The sequence below is a fragment of the Fukomys damarensis genome, unplaced genomic scaffold, assembly GCF_012274545.1.
Source record: "Fukomys damarensis isolate Sample0158 unplaced genomic scaffold, DMR_v1.0_HiC HiC_scaffold_33, whole genome shotgun sequence".
Classification (NCBI taxonomy): Eukaryota; Metazoa; Chordata; class Mammalia; order Rodentia; family Bathyergidae; genus Fukomys; species Fukomys damarensis.
The window spans coordinates 55,235,822-55,253,437 of record NW_022900945.1 but is presented as its reverse complement, the minus strand read 5'-3'; the positions used below and the strand labels follow the sequence as shown (position 1 = coordinate 55,253,437).

The following is a 17,616-nucleotide window of genomic DNA, read 5'->3' as shown; positions in this document are numbered from 1 at the left end:
GGAACCGTGGGCTCTGCTGCCCGTCCATGCTGACTGTTACCAACGTCAGGTTATGGACATGCCGCCTCCCCTCCTGGGCCGGCCGTGCCCGGATCCTCACCTCCTTTCTCCCTTGCAGAAGTGCATTAGCAGAGGGGAGCTCCAGGTGTCTCTGTCCTACCAGCCTGTGGCACAGAGAATGACAGTGGTGGTGCTCAAAGCCAGACACCTGCCGAAGATGGACATCACCGGTCTTTCAGGTAGCAGCTATTTACTCCGCCCCATCCCGCCCCAAGCCGCCGCTCCCCCCAGGCCTCAGGCCCTGGCCTGTTGGGCTGTCGGTGGCTTCCTCCCTCTGTGGAGACTTCCTGGCCACTACACAGACTTTAGCCCAGAGATCCCCGTGGCGGGAGATGCTCGCCCCTGGCCCCGGCGTCCCGTGACAGGCATGCTGGGTGCCGGGCACTTGCCCCAGGTGAGAGTCCCAGGCGGTCCCAGGCCCTGGAGGACTCCTGGTGTCACTGGCCGGCTTCGGCCGGCAGTGGGACTGCTCGGCTCGCTTCCTGCCTGGTCTCTGGCTTCCCATCGGGCAGGCTCACAGTCTGTGCTTCACTGCGCAGTGGTTAAGAGCCCAGGGCGGCACCAAGGCGACAGGCAGCAGAGTCCCCTCCTGCCTGGCACGAAGCCACCATTATAGAAAGGACTGTGTCATAGGCCTGTGTCTCTTCTTATCTCCTCGGGGGGCCCCAGATCCGTACGTCAAGGTGAACGTCTACTACGGCAGAAAGCGCATCGCCAAGAAGAAGACCCACGTCAAGAAGTGCACTTTGAACCCCGTCTTCAACGAGTCTTTCATCTACGACATCCCCACCGACCTCCTGCCTGACATCAGCATCGAGTTCCTGGTCATCGACTTCGACCGCACCACCAAGAACGAGGTGGTGGGGAGGCTGATCCTGGGCGCGCACAGCGTCTCGGCCAGCGGGGCTGAGCACTGGCGGGAGGTCTGTGAGAGCCCCCGCAAGCCTGTAGCCAAGTGGCACAGTCTGAGCGAGTACTGACCCTGCCTGCCTCTGACCCGAGCCAGGCTGGGAGGGATGCGGCAGGGAGAGCAGACGGAGAAGGACTCACAGCCTCACTTCAGTTGTAGAGAAAATTTCTTACAAAACAGACCCCACAGAGAACACCCCACAAGGCACTAGGAATTCTTCTGGTTTTTAACTGGGAAAAAAGAACGGGGAAGACCCTACGCGTCTATATATAACAATGTAACCTTACACTTGCATGTCTAACACAAACTGAAGAACGTAGCCTATCTGCCAGTAGCAAGTTGCAGATTTTAATCCATGAAAATCGTGTTTTGTGCCGAATTGTATTTGCTGATTACCCAAAGTTGGCGTCTTCTCCTTGGGCTTTCTCTAGAGAGGTGTTTTCACTCCCCACCTCTGCAGAAGAAAACTTTGCTCTTGTAAAACCTCACGTTTTCATCACCCGCATCTCTTCTCCCACCTCTCGGGTCTCTGCGCTTTGCCAGGCGGGTGGTGTGGCTGTGGCTGGGCTGGCAGGGAGAGCGAGACCCCGAAGTGGGCGTCTCTGCTGCTGTCCCTGCCGCTGCCGGGGGGGCAGTTACGCTTCACACAATGCACCGGGTTTATCAAGTAGAACTTGGGGCCACAGAACTAGCTGACTTCCCTCGGCTGCAGGCAGAGCCGCTGACGCCGAGGTTATCCGAGGTAGGAGGTCAGGGAAGGGCCTGACGCCCTCTGCAGCTCTCACCAGGCCACCGGGAGTCCCCGCAGGTCCGAGGCTTGCGCTGGACTTCGGCGCCCAGAAACGCTGGCCACGGGAAGCTGCAGGTTCTCCTTAAGTGGCTTAGATGTTCTAACGAGGTTAGTTTTGTTCATAAGGGAAAAGGCCCTCAGAACCTAGTCTCTCTCCTTGCATTTCTCAATAATACGGATCTTTAAACAAACAGCTGTGTGACTGAGTTGTAAACATACTTTTCCTTTCCCTCCAGATAAATGCAGGGCTCCTGGAGGGCGGGAGAAGGTGCTCAGTCCTCCCTGCGCTGCTGGGCAGAACAGGCCAGGGGAGCCGCCTCGGATCTGGGGCAGCCCCGTCCCGGGTGGAGGCCCCGTAACGTGTACCGTGCGGTGTGGGAGCGGAAGAGTCTCCCTGGAGAGGGTGGTGACATTGCCTCTGGTGTCCCCTGAGCTCTTGTGGCTTTAAAACCAGTCTGCTTCCTTGCTGCGTCCTCTGCTTGGGTTTTGTTCTAACCTAGACTCTTGACAGCGCAGAGCAGTTCTGTGCAGGCACAAAGCCTCTTCTCTGTCCTGGCCCCTGCCACCCCCACCCGCACCCCCAGAATCCGACTCTCTCATCACCGGTTGGGGCCACACCACTAGTCTGTCCTCGAACCCGTGGAGTGTAAATATTGTATCATACGTAGAAGAAAAAAATTTTGTTTTCTAAAAATGCATTTTGAGATAGTTTAATGTAAATCTGGCAGGAGCATTCTGAAGCCCCATTAGGAAGAAATTTAAATGGTTCCTCTTCATCGCCTTAATGTCTAAAGATCAGAAACCGCTGAGCAACCCGCTTTTGTTTCCTTCCCAGAAACAATGCAGAGCGACAGGTGGAGAAAGTCTGGTCTTTGCCCCGCTGTGTGTGCCTCTGTAGCTCCTCCTGCCATATGCTGGGGAGACAGCCTCGCCCGCCCAGTCCCGACCTCCTGGTAGCTCTTACTCCTCATCCCGCTTCCTGGGGTCTGTGGAGGGGTGGTGAGGTGACCGGAGGAGCTGGCCGCTCTGGAGGCTGGGGGCCGCCCCTGTGCCTTTCCCAGCAAAGGGCAGAGGCGGCCGGCACAGGACCCCTCCCTGCAGCCTCAGGCCCGATCCATCCTGCCCTGGAGTATGCTGTCCCAAAGTTTCTTTGCTGACTCTGGCTTTCACATTGGTTCTTTGCAGAGAGAACTGAAAGGGTGGAGGCAGAGCGCCTCTTCCCCAGCATCACCTGACAAGAGTCGCGTCCTAGCATTCGCACAAGGTGCTCGTAGTCAAGAACAGGTTAGGCAGTGGTCACGGTCACGTCCGATTTTCCAAAAGCTAATCCTTCTCTGCGGATATCCTGCTCCCTTTGGGAAGACAAGAGTTTTTCTCAATAACGAAGTCCCTTTATGAGTTGTTCCTTCCTTCAGTTCCCAGATGTACCTGTTTCCTGGCGGTGCTCTAGGTAGGAAAACAGAACTGCTCTGTGGGACAGGGGCGGGGGCTTGCTAAGGAGAGGAAAGCGCAAGTCCCTTTCCTCGGAAGGCGCTCGCCGGCCACGACAGTGACGCTGCCCTCGCCATGATCCTCTCCAAAGTGGTCGTCTTTCTTTACCTTGTGTCTTCTCTTGTAAAAATGAAACTCAAAGACAAACATGTCAAATTAAAAAAGGAAAAAACGAAAAAGCTAACATGAATTGTGTGAAACTGCATAATGCTGTAACGCTAACCTACAATATGTAATGCTATCTTGTTTGTTGAATTTGTTAATACACCACACAAGTGCGAAATAAAGACTGATTCATATTAACACACATGGTGATGTCGGCTCAATTCTCTCGGAAGCTGGATGACCACAGAGGAAGTCCCCAGCCAGACAGCCAAAGGGTGGACAGCGCGTTTTCCAGGCAGTGCCCCTGGACGCCCAATTCATGTTCATCTGGGACAGCCTGGGGTGGGGGACAGCTCAGTGATAGGGTGTGTGCCTAGCATGATGTGACGAGTGCTTAACGGGAAAGTACATGCGTTCAGCATGCCATGCCATATGCTTGGCACAACAGGACATGTGCTTAACAGGACATGGGCATGGGGTGTGTTTAGCATGGCAGAACATGTGCTTAGCACGATAGGAATGTGCTCTAGCACTGCAAGGTATTGCTTGGTGTGACAGGGTTTGTGCTTAGCATGTACAAGGCCCTGGGTTTGATCCCTAGCCTGGGGGTGGGGGTACAGCCATGAGACTCACATCAGGGAGATGACTTAGTTCACTACCTGTTCTAATCTCTGTTTTCTTCTTGAAGTGTGATTGCTTTTTGGGGGTAGTGGGAGGTTGAGACAGGGTCTCGCTGTGCAGTCAGTCTAGGCTGGCCTTGAACCCAGGCTGCCCCTAAACCTGTGCTCACCCTCCTGCCTCAGCCTCCCAAGTACTGGGATGGCACCCGTGCACCACCACACCGGCTTGTTGGAATGTAATTTCTAAGACCACAAGGAGAGTGCTGAGAGTCAGTCTGACTCTTTCACTGGAGGCGTTTGTTTTAAAAGCACTGTGAAGACTAGTGGATTCTGTTCTCTCACTCATTAATCAGCAGTTTCTATCAAGTGGGTTCTGTGTTTCAGGCCCTGGGATACAACACATGGATGAACAAGGGTCCTGTTCTTGTGGGGCTTTGCGGATAATCACACTAATAAATGTATAATTACAGCCTGGAAGGTGGTCTACAGGGCAAGGATCAGAGCTTGCAACGCAGGGTGATGTGACCAATGCAGTAATTAAAGGAGATTCATCTCAAAAAATAAAGGGGTTGGGCCGGGGCTTTAGCTCAGTGGTGCCACCACCTGCCCGTCAAGCACCAAAAAATAAAAAATAAAGGGGCTGAGGATATAGCTCAGTGCAAAGGCAGTAGGTTCAATCCCCAGTAGAAAAAAGAAAGTCACAGAAGTCTACAATGTCATTTTTCATGTTTTCTGTTTTATATAATTTTCCTTCCTCTAGGAGAGTAAGAGAGAAAGCAAGAAAACAGTTCTTATTTTTTTTAAGTCAGTAATGGAACACCCCATCCCATAGAGGAATTGAACTCAGGACCTTGCACTTGCCAGGCAGGTGAGGTGCCATTGAGCTACATCCCTGACCCTGGAACATTTTTTTTTTAATTACAAAAATAGCATAAGCACATAACAAGAAAGTGGGGAGCCTGCTGTGGTGGTGTACAGCTGTAAACCCAGCATTTGGGAGGCTGAGGCAGGAGGACTGCTGTTCAAGGATAGCCTGGACTACACAGCAAAACTCTGTCTTAAAAACAACAAAAACTGGAAAATAGAAAAAGTTCAAAATTCCAAAACCTTAAGTATTTTGTCTTTGAACCTTATTTCTGAGCATTTTTCTCCCTGATACATCATTCAGAGTCACTATAGGAAACATGTACATGACTGTGCACAGTGGTGCAAAACAGGCTGAAACCCTAACACTCAGAAGACTGAAGCCACACCACGAGTTCAAGGCCAGCTTGAACTACACAGGGATTCAGGTCCTATCTCAAAAAACAAAAAGTAACAACAACAAACACACAAACAAAAAAAACCAAGAAAACACATAACATACACACTCACAGAACTGGGAAAAGTCTACTGAGGCAGGCATCGCTGATTTTGACACATCTCCCGATGTGCTTTATCTTATGGCTGCGATCGTGTCATGCATGTTTTTATTTGCAGTACGTATTCTATACTACAGTGTTGTGGGTGCCTCTGACATTTGCTTAAAACTCAGCCTGGTCTTCAAGAACACCTAGTGGTGGTCTTAGGGTTCAACAAGATATGCTACAGGACATTTTGGATGACAGGCCAGGGATTTAGCTCAGTGGTTCCACCGCCTGCCTCGCAAGCACAAGTTCACGAGTTCGAACCCCAGTACCCCCGCAAAAAAGGGAAACTGGGATTTAGCTCAGTGGTTTCACCACCTGCCTTGCAAGCCACAAGGGCCAGAGTTCGATCCCCAGTACCCCACCCCCCCAAAAACAGACAACCACAGAATGGGAAATAATTTTTGCCAGCTACTCCTCCAACAGAGAACTAATATCTAGAATATATAAAGAACTCAAAAAAAAATTTGACCCCCCCCAAAAAAAAGACCCAATGGGCAAGTGAAATGAACAGATACTTTTCAGAAGAAGTAAAATGGGCAATACATGAAACAATGGTCAGTATCGCTGGCCATTTGAGAAATACAAATACTGTAAAACAACACTGAGATTCCACCTTAGTCCAGAAAGAATGGCCGTCATCAAGTAATCAAATAACAACAAGTGATGGCAAAGCTGTGGGGAAGACGAGCCCTCTACACTGTTGGTAGGAGAGTAAATTAGTATAACCACTATGGAAATCAGTATGGAGATTCCTCAAAAAAACTAAAACTAGGCATTCCATGTGACCCAGCTCTTCCCCTTCTAGGTGTCTTTCCTAAAGACATCACACCACACTGATGCATGCACACCCATGTTTATAGCAGCACAACTCACAATAGCTGAATCTTGGAAGCAGCCTGCATGTCCATCAACAGATGAGTGGATAAAGAAAATATGGTAAGCCAGGTGTGGTGGCGCATGCCTATAATCTCACCAGCACTCGGGAGGCTGAGGCAGGAGGATCGCTGTGAGTTTGAGACCAGCCTAGGCTACATAGTGAGTTGCACGGCATTCTCAACTACATAGTGAGTCCCTGTCTCAACCCGCTCCCCGCAAAAAAAAGAAAGAAAGAAAGAAAAAGGTGGTATTTACTTACCGTGGAGTACTACTCTGCTATGAAGAATGATAAACTTGAGATATTTGCAGGACAATAGATGCACCTTGAGACCATCATATTAAGTGAAATAAATCAGACACACGAGCTTAAATACCACATGGTTTCTCCTATATGCAAAACCCAAATTATAAATAAAGAGCAAAATGAAAGATAATAGGAAGTAGGGAGACAGATCTTTCTCAAATGGGGGAAAATGGATAGAGAGATGAAGGGTTAGGCAGGGGAGGAAAGGGGGTGAAAAAGGAATTAATATGTATAAGTGCTTGTACAACTCCACATAAGGAATGTAAACATTCTGCACTGGAAATGTACTAATAAAAACGTTCAGTGGTAAAGTTGTTCCTGAGGGCTACCAGCACACCACAAAGGAAAACAAAACAAATTAACAAGGATCCTAAAAAGTAAGATTGCAACTGCTATATAGGTTTCACCGTTCTCGAGGCTGCGTCTGGACAAGGCCCACAGGCTGCGATCCCAGCACTACTGAGGCAAAGGCAGGGGACTGGACACCGGCTTGGGCCCCAGCGAGACTGGCTCGAACGTCAGCAGAAAGACTGCGTTTGGAAAGTTGCAGGGATCCGAATTCTGGATACGTTGTCTCCTGCATTTATACTAGAAAGAATTCAGGTGAGATTCACCGTTCTGTTTACCTGCTCTTGCACGAGCGCCTCAAAAGCCAGCTCCTCCGCCTTCTCTTCGCGGCCCGCGCTGGGGCCTTCCGTACCTGGCGCGGCCAGGCCGACTTCCACGCATGCGCGGTGAGCCTCGCCCACAGCCGGGACCTTGGGTCTGGGCTTCCCCCAGCTCCGCCATTTTCGCCGGCTCAGGGCCTTCCCACTTGTTTTTCTCGTTCTTGTCTTTGTCGTACTGGGTACTGAACCTAGGGCCTGTCACATACTAGGCAAATGCTCCACCCCACATGCCTGGCTCCCCCACTTTTTAAATTTTGGTAGTTTCACTAAATAACCCAGACTGGCTTTCACCTTGGCATCCTCCTGCTTCAGCCTCTTGAGTAGATGGGATCATTGGCCTGCACCAAGGTGCCCAGTTTATTCATGTATTTATTACTACATGGGGAATTGATCACAGAGCCTCCAACATGACAAGGATCCTTTGTACCACTGAGCTGTCCCCAGATGAATATGCAAATTTTATCCAAACTTCAGAGCAAGGATATTTTACATTCCTTTGAATCCCTCACAGCTTTAAAACAATGCTTAGCATACTGGATTGTAATTCCATTACCCTCACGTCAGGTGTCAACATTTTTATTGACCCTTCAAAAAGTGTTAAAAAAAAAAAAAAAGCTGGATATGGTAGCACAGGCATGTAATCCTAGCACTCTGGGAGGCTGAGGCAGGAAATCATAAATTTAAACTCTCAGCCAGGCGTGGTGGCGCATGCCTATAATCCAAGCAGCACTCAGGAGGCTGAGGCAGGAGGATCACTGCAAGTTCAAGACCAGCCTGGGCTACATAGTGAGTTCCAGTCTGAACTACGTACTAAGACCCTGTCTCAAAAGTAAATAAATATAAAACTGGTCAGGTGTGATGGTGGACACTTAGAGTCCCAGCACTAGGAAGGCTGAGGCAGCAGAGTTGACATGAGTTCAAGGTAAACCTAGGCTACAGAGAGAGTTCAAGGCCAACCTGGACTGCACAGACCCTGTTGTATTTTGTTATTGTTGTTTTGGGACAAGGTCTCTGCACAGTCCAGGCTGGCCACAAACTCACAATGATCCTCCTGCCTCAGCCTCCTGAGCGTTGTGATTATAGGTGTACACCACCACACCTGGCAGCGAAACCTTCTTAAAATATGAAAAATCAAGTTCAAACCCAGTCTGGGCAATTTAGCAAGTTAGTGAGATACTCTCAAAGACAAAAAGCCGGGCATCATGGCACATGCCTGTAATCCCAGCACTCGGGAGGCTGAGGCAGGAGGATTGCTGTGAGTTCGAGGCCAGCCTGTGCTACGCAGTGAGTTCCAGGTCAGTCTCAACTACATAGTGAGTCCCTGTCTCAAAAAACAAAACAAAACAAAAAAAGACAAAAATGGGCTGGGGATGTGACAGAGTACAAGGACCCTGAGTTCAATCCCCAGTGCTGCCAAAGTAAAAATTAAAAAGTGCTGAATTGTGGGCCGGGATTTAGCTCAGTGGTGCCGCTGCCTGCCTCACAAGTGCAAGGTCCTGAGTTCAATCCCTGAACAACAACAAAAAGTGCTAAATAGAGAGGACACAAATCCCCTCAATGTCCAAACTAGGTCCTCACTACCAACACTGGTGCCCACTTAAAAGTAGAACAGACAAAAGCGATGACATTTGCATCAGTGATTACCCTTCCCTTCTTATTACACATCTGAGATGATGGAGTGGCTCTGGGCGGGATGGCCTGTGCGCCTCCCCCTGCATTTTCTTCCCTGTCACCTCACAAAGAGGTCTCCTCTTCTGCGTGTGCTTGCTATACAGGGCCTCTGTACTTGGTTGAGTACTCAAAAACATCCTTTTTCTGGAGCAGGGGCTCAAACCCCAGGGCATGCTACCACTACACTACACCCCAGCCCTTTTTGGTTCTTGAAACAGGGTCTTGCCCAGGCTGGCCTCTACCTTGTGATCCTCAGCCTCCCCAGTACCTGAGACTACAGGCATGTGCCACCATATTCGGCTCACATTTTTTTTCAATCATTTTTCTGAGGCAGGGTCTCGCTGTGTAGTTCAGGCTGGCCTTGAACTTGGGGTGATCCTCCTGCCTCAGCCTCCTGAATGCTGGGATTATAGGCATGCAGCACCTGCCCAACTCAATCATTATTTTCTAGAATATAAAATCTCATGCATGCCAGGCATGGTGGCGAACACCTGTAATCCCAGCACTGGGGAGGCTGAGGCAGGAGGATCATTGCGAATTCAAGACCAGCCTGGGCTACATAATGAGTTCCAGGGCAGTCTGAACTACATAGTGAGACCCTGTCTAAACAAACAAACAAAACCCAAAGTAAAACAAAACAAAAACTCATGGTATTTTTTCCTTTTAGGTGCTGGGAATTGAACCTAGGGACTCAAGTATGGTAGGCAACATACTCTACACTGAGCCATAACCACAGGCTTTTATATTTTCTTAAAATCAACTTTTTATGATTCCAAATATTTCTACCCACTTATAGGTATACAAAAGAAAAGCCCAACAAAATTGTTTAAAAGTTTTGTATTGTCATACAAACTGTCTTCATATACAAGGGCATAAGGGAAAAACTTCTCCCTTCCCAGGGAAAAACTTCTCCCTGCCCAAACATCGCAGTAGGGCCCTTTTTTGCGAATACATTAGGATGTTAAAACAAATGTCCCCTTTGGAATTCTGAACAGCTAAGTCTAGACACTAGCTTTTCAATGTTTTGTTTTGGTTTTTAGTCTAGGGTGGACTTGAACTCCTGATTCTCCTGCCTCATCCTCCCGACTGCAAGGATTATAGCCTGGCTTGGGCTTTTGAATCTTGTCTCACTGATCTGGTACAAACACGAATAGTTCCTGTGCCTTTCAACTCATTCCTGAATCTTCTTTGAAGTTCCAGGTAATTAATTTTAATGCCCTCAGACTGGATAAAGATTGGAGCTCATGAATCACCTACACTCAGAACAAAGCTGTGACTCACACGTTGTACCCTGACACCATCTAGCAGTCCTACTCAGCACCACCCAAGGGACCAGCTCATCCAAAGAGTAAACACCTGACTTTTCTCAAAAGCCCTGATTTTCTTCTATACTCAGTACACATTCGCTTCTTACAGATCCTTCTTGCTGGAAATGTTCTCCACTGCCTAATTATCTTCAAGAATTATACAGCTGAGGGCCGGGGATTTAATGGATTTAGCTCAGCAGTTTCGGTGGCCTGCCTCACAAGTGCAAGGACCTGAGTTCGATCCCTGGTACCTACCACAAAAAAGAAAAAAAAAATTATGTGTGTGTGTGTGTGTGTGTGTGTATTCAGCTGAACCTTCCTTGCGTGTGTGTGTGTGTGTGTGTGTGTGTGTGTGTGTGTGTGTATTCAGCTGAACCTTCCTTGCTGGGTGCTAAGGACAGTTCCCTAGGTCATCAGTAGGGAGGAGCTGCGGCGCTGAACCCGTTTAAGTGAGGGGTAACGTCACAGTGGAATGGCATCTCATTTCTGTTCTGCTTTCGTGCTTCCTCCCTGTACCGTGGCTCCCGTGAGACCCGTGGACTCAACTGGTCACCCTTCACTTCTGGATGGCTTGAGCACCAGAAACGGGACTAATCTGCTACCGAGTGTTCAGGAGTTTCACAAGGGACCACTACTCAGAGCTAAAGAAGTTCTATCACTTGCCTTTCTTTAAATCTGGGCCCTAGACCACTGATTTATATAGAAGAACACAACGGCCCCATCTTCCTGCCTTTAACCACAATGGAAAAGAGCCAGTTGAGCCCTGTGCTTTTTCAGGGCTGCCTCAGCAAGTCCCCTGAGCTGAAAGTGGATAAAGCCGCTTTGGTGACAGGAGCCGCTGTCCACCCTCCTGCTGCACTCTCCACACACAGGTGCAGCCCACAGGCACTCGCCACCGACTCAGAGCTGTTTCTCCCTAGGATGACAGCTCCCCAAAACGTACACGGAGCCGCATGGTTTTCTCTTGATCTAAACTTTGTCAAGGCTCACTCAACCCTGAGGTGAACTTTGTAAGGTCCTTTGAAGGAAATCTTCAGGTTACAAACTCCATGTGAACATGAAAGCTTCAAGACCGACCCAATAAACTGAAAAAACACAGGCTTTCTTTTCTTTTTTGGTTTTTGAAACACTATGTGCTTCAGGCGGGACTTTGAACTCATGGCCACCCTCCTGCCTCAGTCTCCTCAGTGCTGAGATTACAGGCACGCACCACCATGCCCAGCCACCTGCTCCCTTAGAACACTGCGCCTAGTGACTCTGGAGGTCAAGGAGGCGCACACATAACTTAGTCACACTTGTGGTATCTCCTCTGCATGAAGATGCAGTCAGTCGGACGAGGCCCTAAACACCACATTGCCGGGCCTAACTTCTCTAAGAGCACAGAGAAAGTGAAGGGACACTGGAAGCCTCCATCCTTGCGAGCTCCCTGCCCAAGGCGGGGGCTGCCCCGGCTAAGGGTTCAAACAAGAGTCAGCAAGCCAGAGGCTGCCAAGCGTTTACATTTGCAGAGACAGAAAGGCAAACCCTGAAGTCCCCCCACTCCCCCGAGCCCCACCATGCGCGCTGCTCAGAAAAGCCAGGCCCCTCCCACTCACACCCACCGGGCATCTTCGTGGTCTCTGGCACGCAGGGCAGGCGAGGCGGCAGGCCCCACTGTGCACCTGCTCACACACGGGCGCTCACTGTCCGGGTGTGAACGACGTGGGTTCGTGTGGGCAGCAGGACCCAGCAGGGCAGCGCGAATACTAATGTGACCGCTGCAGAGCAGACAGTGCTCTGCTGGTTAAGAAACCAGAATCAACTAAGAAACAGTACTTTAAATACCCATCACTGGAAGCTCCTCGCAGCCACACCCCGTCCCCTCGCCGGTCCCTCGAATCACAGTCAGTAGCAGGAGGACGAGCAGCACCACAGGCTCAACTGCAGGCTCAAGCCCTGCAGTGCACAGGTGGACAGGCCGCACCCTCTCAGGTGACTGAATCCTTCTTCTTCTGGAACGGGGACTTTAGCCTCTTCCAGACACTGCTTTTGGGTTTAGACTTTTTCTCCATGGCCAGGACTGCCTCCTTTTCTTTCCTACGTATTTCCCGGACAAGTGCGTGGAAAACATCATCAATGTAGTAGCGGTATGCAGCAGAAGTCTCGAAAAAGGGACAGCTGAATTCTCGGGCCAGAGCAAACCCTTCTTCCTTGGTGACCTTTGAAATACAAACATGACCAAATTTACAGTGAGAGAAGTGGGAAGCAATCACAACTGTTAAAAAAGTGAGGAGCACTGGGCGTGGTGGTGCACACCTGTAATCCCAGCACTTGGGAGGCTGAGGCAGGAGGATCGCTGTGAGTTCAAGACCAGCTTGGGCTACATAGTGAGTTCTAGGTCGGTCTCAACTACATAGTGAGGCCCTGTCTCAAAAAACAACAAAAGAAGAGTGAGGGGCTGCCTTAGCAGAGTGCTCAACTCTCCACATGTGTGAGCACAGGGACTCCATGATGCAGGGAGGCCCTATTTCATGACTGCTTTATCACTTTCACCTTCGGTATGTGATTTTTTTTTTTTTTTTGGAGACAGGTTCTCACTGTGCAGTTCATGCTGGCCTCAAACTCACTATAGAGCCCAGGCTGGTCTCAAACTTAGTGCTCCTCTTGCCTCAGTCTCCCAACTGATGGATTACAGGTGTGCTCCACCACACCCAGCCTTCAATATGCAATCTTAATTTTCTTTTTCTTTTCTTTTTGTATCGGGGATCAAACTTGGGACCTTGCACTTGCAAGGCAGGCAGCCGTACCACTGAGCTAAATCCCCGGCCCTTAAGGCAGGATTTTGCTAAGTTGCCCCAGCTGGCCTTGAACTTGTAGTCCTCCTGCCTCAGCCTCTCAAGTAACTGGGTTTACAAGCCTGTGCCATCATCCTTCCAGCTCAAACACACAATTAATTCTAAAATCATCTGCAACTTCTCTTTATCTCCTCTTCCTGGGTTCACAACCCTCACCGCAGGAGGGGCACTGCCACGTTTCTCCAGCTGCAACATAAACATCTGTATTTCCAAGTCTAAGGAAATGAACGCTCCATGACCCTTTGCTTAAGGGATGTTCTATTTGTCATCAGTTTATTTTTTTTGGTTTTTTGAGACAGGGTCTCACTATGTAGTTGAGAATGAACTAGAACTCACTGTGTAGCCCAGGTTGGTCTTGAACTCACAGCGATCCTCCTGCCTCAGCCTCCTGAGTGCTGGGATTACAGGCGTGCGCCACCACGCCCAGCTGTCATCTGTTTATAACCCAGTGGATTCTGTCCCATAAACTGATTCCTGAAATCCAGATTTCATCCTGAACAATAGCAAACTAGTACATATGTGAAATTTTTCAGGGTTAGCGAGAAGCTAAGGATGTTTCCATTTGAAGGCAAAGGAAATCTGCAGCAAAACTGACTCACCCTTCAGAGGACAGTGTTTTCCTTTCTCACCTGTCTCAGCTGCTTCAGGTCAGACTTGTTTCCCACGAGAACCACAGGCGTGTCATCCGTGCGCCGAACTCGGTAAATAAGCTGCTTAAACTCCCGGACTTCGTGGAAACTCCTGCGGTCCGTGATGGAGTAACAGATGATGAAGCCTTCTCCTGCCCTCATGTACTGATCCCGCATGGCTGTGAACTCTGCCTGGAGGGGACAGGGGTCAGTAACTGCGCAGCCTGGAGCCTCAGACCAGCCGCATCTTCCAGGTGAGAGGAGAGGGGCCAGCGCCACCTCATGGAACGGTAAAGAGATTCACCCTTGACCTCTGTGTAGGCCTCCCGCCCCTTGCTGGCCGAAAACTCCTAGCGCACGGCATTCTGGGATTTAATACCTGTCCAGCTGTGTCCAAAATGTCCAGATTGGCAGGCTCATCGTCAATACGGATCCGGATTTTATAAGCATCTTCTACAGGAGAAAGGAAGGCCGTACCATTAACACACACAGGAGGATGTACCTATTTTAGGAGGATCACAAGTGTGACTCCAGCACGGGAACTTAGGGACACCTTAGGAGGCTGAGGCAGGAGGATTGCCGTGAATTTCAGACCAGCCTGGGCTACACGGCAAGTTCAAAGCCAGCCTGGAATAATAGCGAGACCCTGTCTCAAAACAAAACCCAGAAGGTCTTCAAATTAGTTAATTAATGACAGAGATAGGACCTAACCCAAAGCTGCTTTATTCAAAAGTCTGGGTACTTAATTATATACTATAGATCCTATTTATTTTAATACTACAGAAAAAGAAAAAAACATAACTTATATATATTTTGTTGGTTTGTTTGATTTTGTTTTTTGTTTTTTTGGTACCAGGGATTGAACTCGGGCCCTTGTGCTTGCATAACTTATATTTTTAAGATGATTCAGGTTATCATAATTCCTCCTTTATGAAAGAAAATTTCTTTTCTGGATACATTACTATTATTATTTTAAGAAAGACAGGTTTCACCGTGTTGCTCGGGCTGGTCCCAAACTGCTGGGCTCAAAGATTTTCCCTCCTCAGCCTCTCTAGTATTTAGAATAACCATACGTGACACTATGCCTGCTTTCTGTTATATGTTATTATAAAAAAAAACCTGTAAAATACACAAAAGTAAAGAAAAGAGAAACTCACTCAATATTTTCATTACTCAAAAGCAACTGCCACTTATATTCCAATGAACTTCCTACTAACAATTTTTATAAATTCCTGCTAATTCCTTTTCAAAGATGAAGAGCCCAAGTGTTTCTTTTCTTTTCCCAGCACTAGGGACTGAACCAAGGGTCTTTACACTTTTTTTTTTTCTCCCAGTACCAGGGATCAAACTCCGAACCTTGTGCTTGCAAGGCAGGCGCAGCGCCACTGAGCTAAATCCCCACCCCCCTCCCCAGCCCTTTGTAAAAAGAATGCGTTTATTTTGAGATAGGGTCTCACTAATCATTACCCTCGCTGTGCTCAAATGTACAATGTCCCGCTCCAACCTCCCAGAGTGATGGGATTGCAGGTGTGCGCCACCACACCCAGCTAAGTCAATGATTCTTAAACTATAAATAATGATCAGTTAGGGTCAATGAGCTGTGCAATCAACCCAGCGCGCTGAGACCAACATTAACATAAAAAGGCAAAAACTTAAAACACATAAAAAGCATGAGTGGGTACCACAAGTACTAAGGGCAATATAGTTTCATGTTTCAGTTTCGGATACAAACATGCTAATAAGGAAGTGCACACAAAACGTACACTTTCACACTTATGTATGTACTGGCTACAGTGCAGATTCTTCCCTCTCCGAGTTTGTAGCCAAAGTTTAAAACACAATAAACCGTCAATTCAGTCACAGCAGTCACCTTGTTTTTGTCTGCCACTGTTTCCAAACTCCTACCACAGTACAAAGCAGCAACTAAAGCCACAGAATTTACTGCCCCATCTGATAACACTGTCAGGAGAGCAGCTGACACTGATGGGAGACGGGATGGGCAGATTGAAAAACTACTTCATGAAGCTGGGTCTGGTGCCACACACCTGTAATCCAGCATGCAGGAGGCTGAGACAGGAAGATTATTGCAAGTTTGAGCCCAGCCGGGCTATAGAGCAAGCTCGAGGCCAGCCTCAACTACTGTACAAGGAGAGATCCTGTCTCAAAAAACAGAAAAACAAAAACCTACCTAGAGTAGTGCAGTGATAGGACACCTGTCTATGGCATGCAAGGTCTTTGGTTTGATCCCCAGCACAGAAAAGAAAAAGGAAAAACAGAGCCCAGGATTTAGCTCAGTGGTTCCATTGCCTGCCCTGTAAGCGCAAGGTCCCAAGTTCGATCCCGGTACCAAAAAAAGGAAAAACAGAGGAAAAGAAAAATAAAAAGTACCAAACAAATGAAACAACTAAAAAGTATCTATTATATGGAACAAATATATGAGTTTTACTTTGAAGAAAGGAGATGTTTCTGGAACTAAGTAAATAATCCTAACCCTGAAGTTTTTTGTTTTTGTTTGGTTTTGGCAGTGCTGGGCATGGAACCAAGCCCTCACACACGCTAGGTGAGTGCTCTGTGGGGACTGCACCCTCAGACCTCTAAACTCCCACCTACAGGGCAGTGTTCTCAATCTGCTCCGCCAGGGTTCGGGTGTCACTCAGGGTCACTGCGCTGGGTTGGATCCTTGGCACCGTATCCCCAGTCCCCAGTTCTGCTTCTATGCGCCCCAAATCCACACCCAACTCGCCGGCTCTGTGAACAGAAGCAAGAGCAGCAGAGGCCTGGCCAGGGGAAATGATTCCCAGAGTCCGGCGCCATGCAGACGCTGCACGGAAAGGACACTGTGCTCTCACACAAGGGTGTAAGCCCTGAGAACCCAGCTCGCTTCCTGCTGGTTTAGCAGTGACAGCATCGTCTGGTCTCTGTAGAGAATGGCAATTTAGAAAATAAAAAGATACAGCACACAAAGTGACTGAGTTGAAGACATGGAAGGAGACATCACTGTACAGTGAGTCAGGTATAAGGAAGTAAGTGGAAGCCTCTGGTGAGAGCCTCCAGAGCCGGCATGCGCGCACGCCTAGTTTTAAGGGTGCAGTAGGCTGGCTCTACTTGTTTTTCTGCTTCCTTTTGTGGAAGTTCAAACCAGCTGACTCACACTTAGTCCGTCTCAAGTCAGACCCTTCCCTAGGCAGCCTGTCCGCCTTCCCTGGTCGGACATTGCAATCTACCAAAGTATGCAAAGAAAGTTGTCCTGTAGTGCTCAGTACACGGCAGAAATAAAGACGACCTAGGTGCACACAGAGCAAGTTCGGAAGAAAAGAAATGCTCAGTTGCTTAACAACTTCTATGATATCATTGTTTCTAAACAAATCTGAACTAGAACGCAGAAAAGGGAGGGGCTTCCAATAGATTTGGGAATAGCCTTTCAGAACCCGCACTCAGCAAGCAGCTTCTTAGAGAACACTTAGGAGCCGGCCTGGGGGTCCGACTTACCAATGGTGGGGTCGTGGTCTTCCGGGAATCGATGGCTGATGAACTGCATGGTCATAGCTTCAAAACAAAAAACGAAAGTTAAGCCAGGCCCGTGACACAGGCCTATAATCCCAGCACTCAGGCTGCTGAGGCAGGAGGACTGACCTGAGTTCGAGGCCAGCCAGAACTACAAATCGAGACCCTGTCTCAAAAAGCAAAAAATGGGGCCAGGGATGTAGATCAGTGGCTCCGCACCTGCCTTGCAAGGGCAAGGGCCTGAGTTCGATCCCCGGTACCAAAAGAACCAAACACGCAAGCAAAGAACAACAGAAGAAATGAAAGTTAAAATCCTCCCGAAGGCGGGCGCCCTGGCCAGTGTCCCACCGCTGGTCGAGGTCGCTGGTGTCCCGTCAAAGGCGAACGCCACCTACCGCTCTTGCCCACGCCGCCGGCGCCCAGCATCACCAGTTTGTA

General features: G+C 48.9%; 2 protein-coding genes across 3 annotated transcripts in view; one reads left to right on the top strand and one right to left on the bottom strand.

The window, feature by feature from the left end:
- Syt11 (synaptotagmin 11) overlaps positions 1-2,593 on the top strand; it is a 17,419-nt gene extending 14,826 nt beyond the window's left edge. The window contains exons 3-4 of one of the 2 annotated variants that reach the window (XM_010643844.3): positions 119-242; positions 730-2,593. In XM_010643844.3, coding sequence (XP_010642146.1) covers positions 119-242; positions 730-1,040 — 435 coding nt within the window. In that variant the 3' untranslated portion in view covers positions 1,041-2,593. The remainder of the gene's footprint in view (positions 1-118; positions 243-729) is intronic. The other variant, XM_010643845.3, reaches the window with a different exon arrangement.
- A 7,917-nt stretch (positions 2,594-10,510) lies between these two features.
- Positions 10,511-17,616, bottom strand: Rit1 (Ras like without CAAX 1). Its single transcript, XM_010643830.1, has 5 exons — positions 17,574-17,616; positions 17,164-17,220; positions 14,054-14,127; positions 13,675-13,866; positions 10,511-12,409 (listed from the first exon to the last, which is right to left on the bottom strand). Exons 1-5 carry the CDS (start codon positions 17,602-17,604, stop codon positions 12,179-12,181), a joined length of 585 nt encoding a protein of 194 aa, XP_010642132.1. The 5' UTR covers positions 17,605-17,616; the 3' UTR covers positions 10,511-12,178.

Excerpts from the sequence above, each read along its gene's own strand:
- Rit1 (XM_010643830.1), bottom strand. The coding sequence starts at position 17,604 with ATGCTGGGCGCCGGCGGCGTGGGCAAGAGCG. Across the intron at positions 14,128-17,163 it reads AGACCACGACCCCACCATTG|AAGATGCTTATAAAATCCGG; the intron begins GTAAGTCGGACC and ends TTTCTCCTGTAG. Across the intron at positions 13,867-14,053 it reads TTTTGGACACAGCTGGACAG|GCAGAGTTCACAGCCATGCG; the intron begins GTATTAAATCCC and ends TGTCCCCTCCAG.